The sequence below is a fragment of the Acanthisitta chloris genome, unplaced genomic scaffold (genome assembly GCF_000695815.1).
Source record: "Acanthisitta chloris isolate BGI_N310 unplaced genomic scaffold, ASM69581v1 scaffold36527, whole genome shotgun sequence".
Taxonomy (NCBI): domain Eukaryota; kingdom Metazoa; phylum Chordata; class Aves; order Passeriformes; family Acanthisittidae; genus Acanthisitta; species Acanthisitta chloris.
In genome coordinates, this window is record NW_008681574.1 from 6,821 (window position 1) to 7,158 (window position 338).

Genomic DNA, 338 nt, shown 5'->3' on the forward strand with positions numbered 1-338 from the left:
CAGAGACCTTCGTCATGTTCCGCTTCCCTGTCACACAGTGTGGCACCACTGTCCAGGTAAGGGGCGTGAGTCCCTCCTGGCCCCTCCCAGGGTGATCAGAGGACACTGACCTGTGTGTGTGACCCTCAGGTGCTCGGGGACAGGTTGATCTATGAGAACCAGCTGATATCCACCATCGATGTGCAGGGATCTCCCCGTGGCTCCATCACCCGGGACAGCATCTACATGTAAGGGGAGGAAGAGGCAAAGCATGCAGAGAGCCAGGACCCTCTTCCTTGGCAAAGCTCCTCCTGCTCCCCACACCCGCAGTACCCCCAGATCAGCCCCCCAGCCTGGCT

At 60.1% G+C, this 338-nt stretch overlaps 1 protein-coding gene across 1 annotated transcript in view; it reads left to right on the forward strand.

Moving 5' to 3' along the window:
* The window catches only part of LOC103805503 (zona pellucida sperm-binding protein 1-like), a 2,976-nt gene extending 2,745 nt beyond the window's left edge, over positions 1-231 (forward strand). Inside the window, 2 exon segments of the mRNA XM_009078155.1 lie at positions 1-56; positions 130-231. The exon segment at positions 1-56 is cut by the window's left edge and continues 34 nt beyond it. Coding sequence (XP_009076403.1) covers positions 1-56; positions 130-231 — 158 coding nt within the window.
* Positions 232-338: the final 107 nt, after the last annotated feature.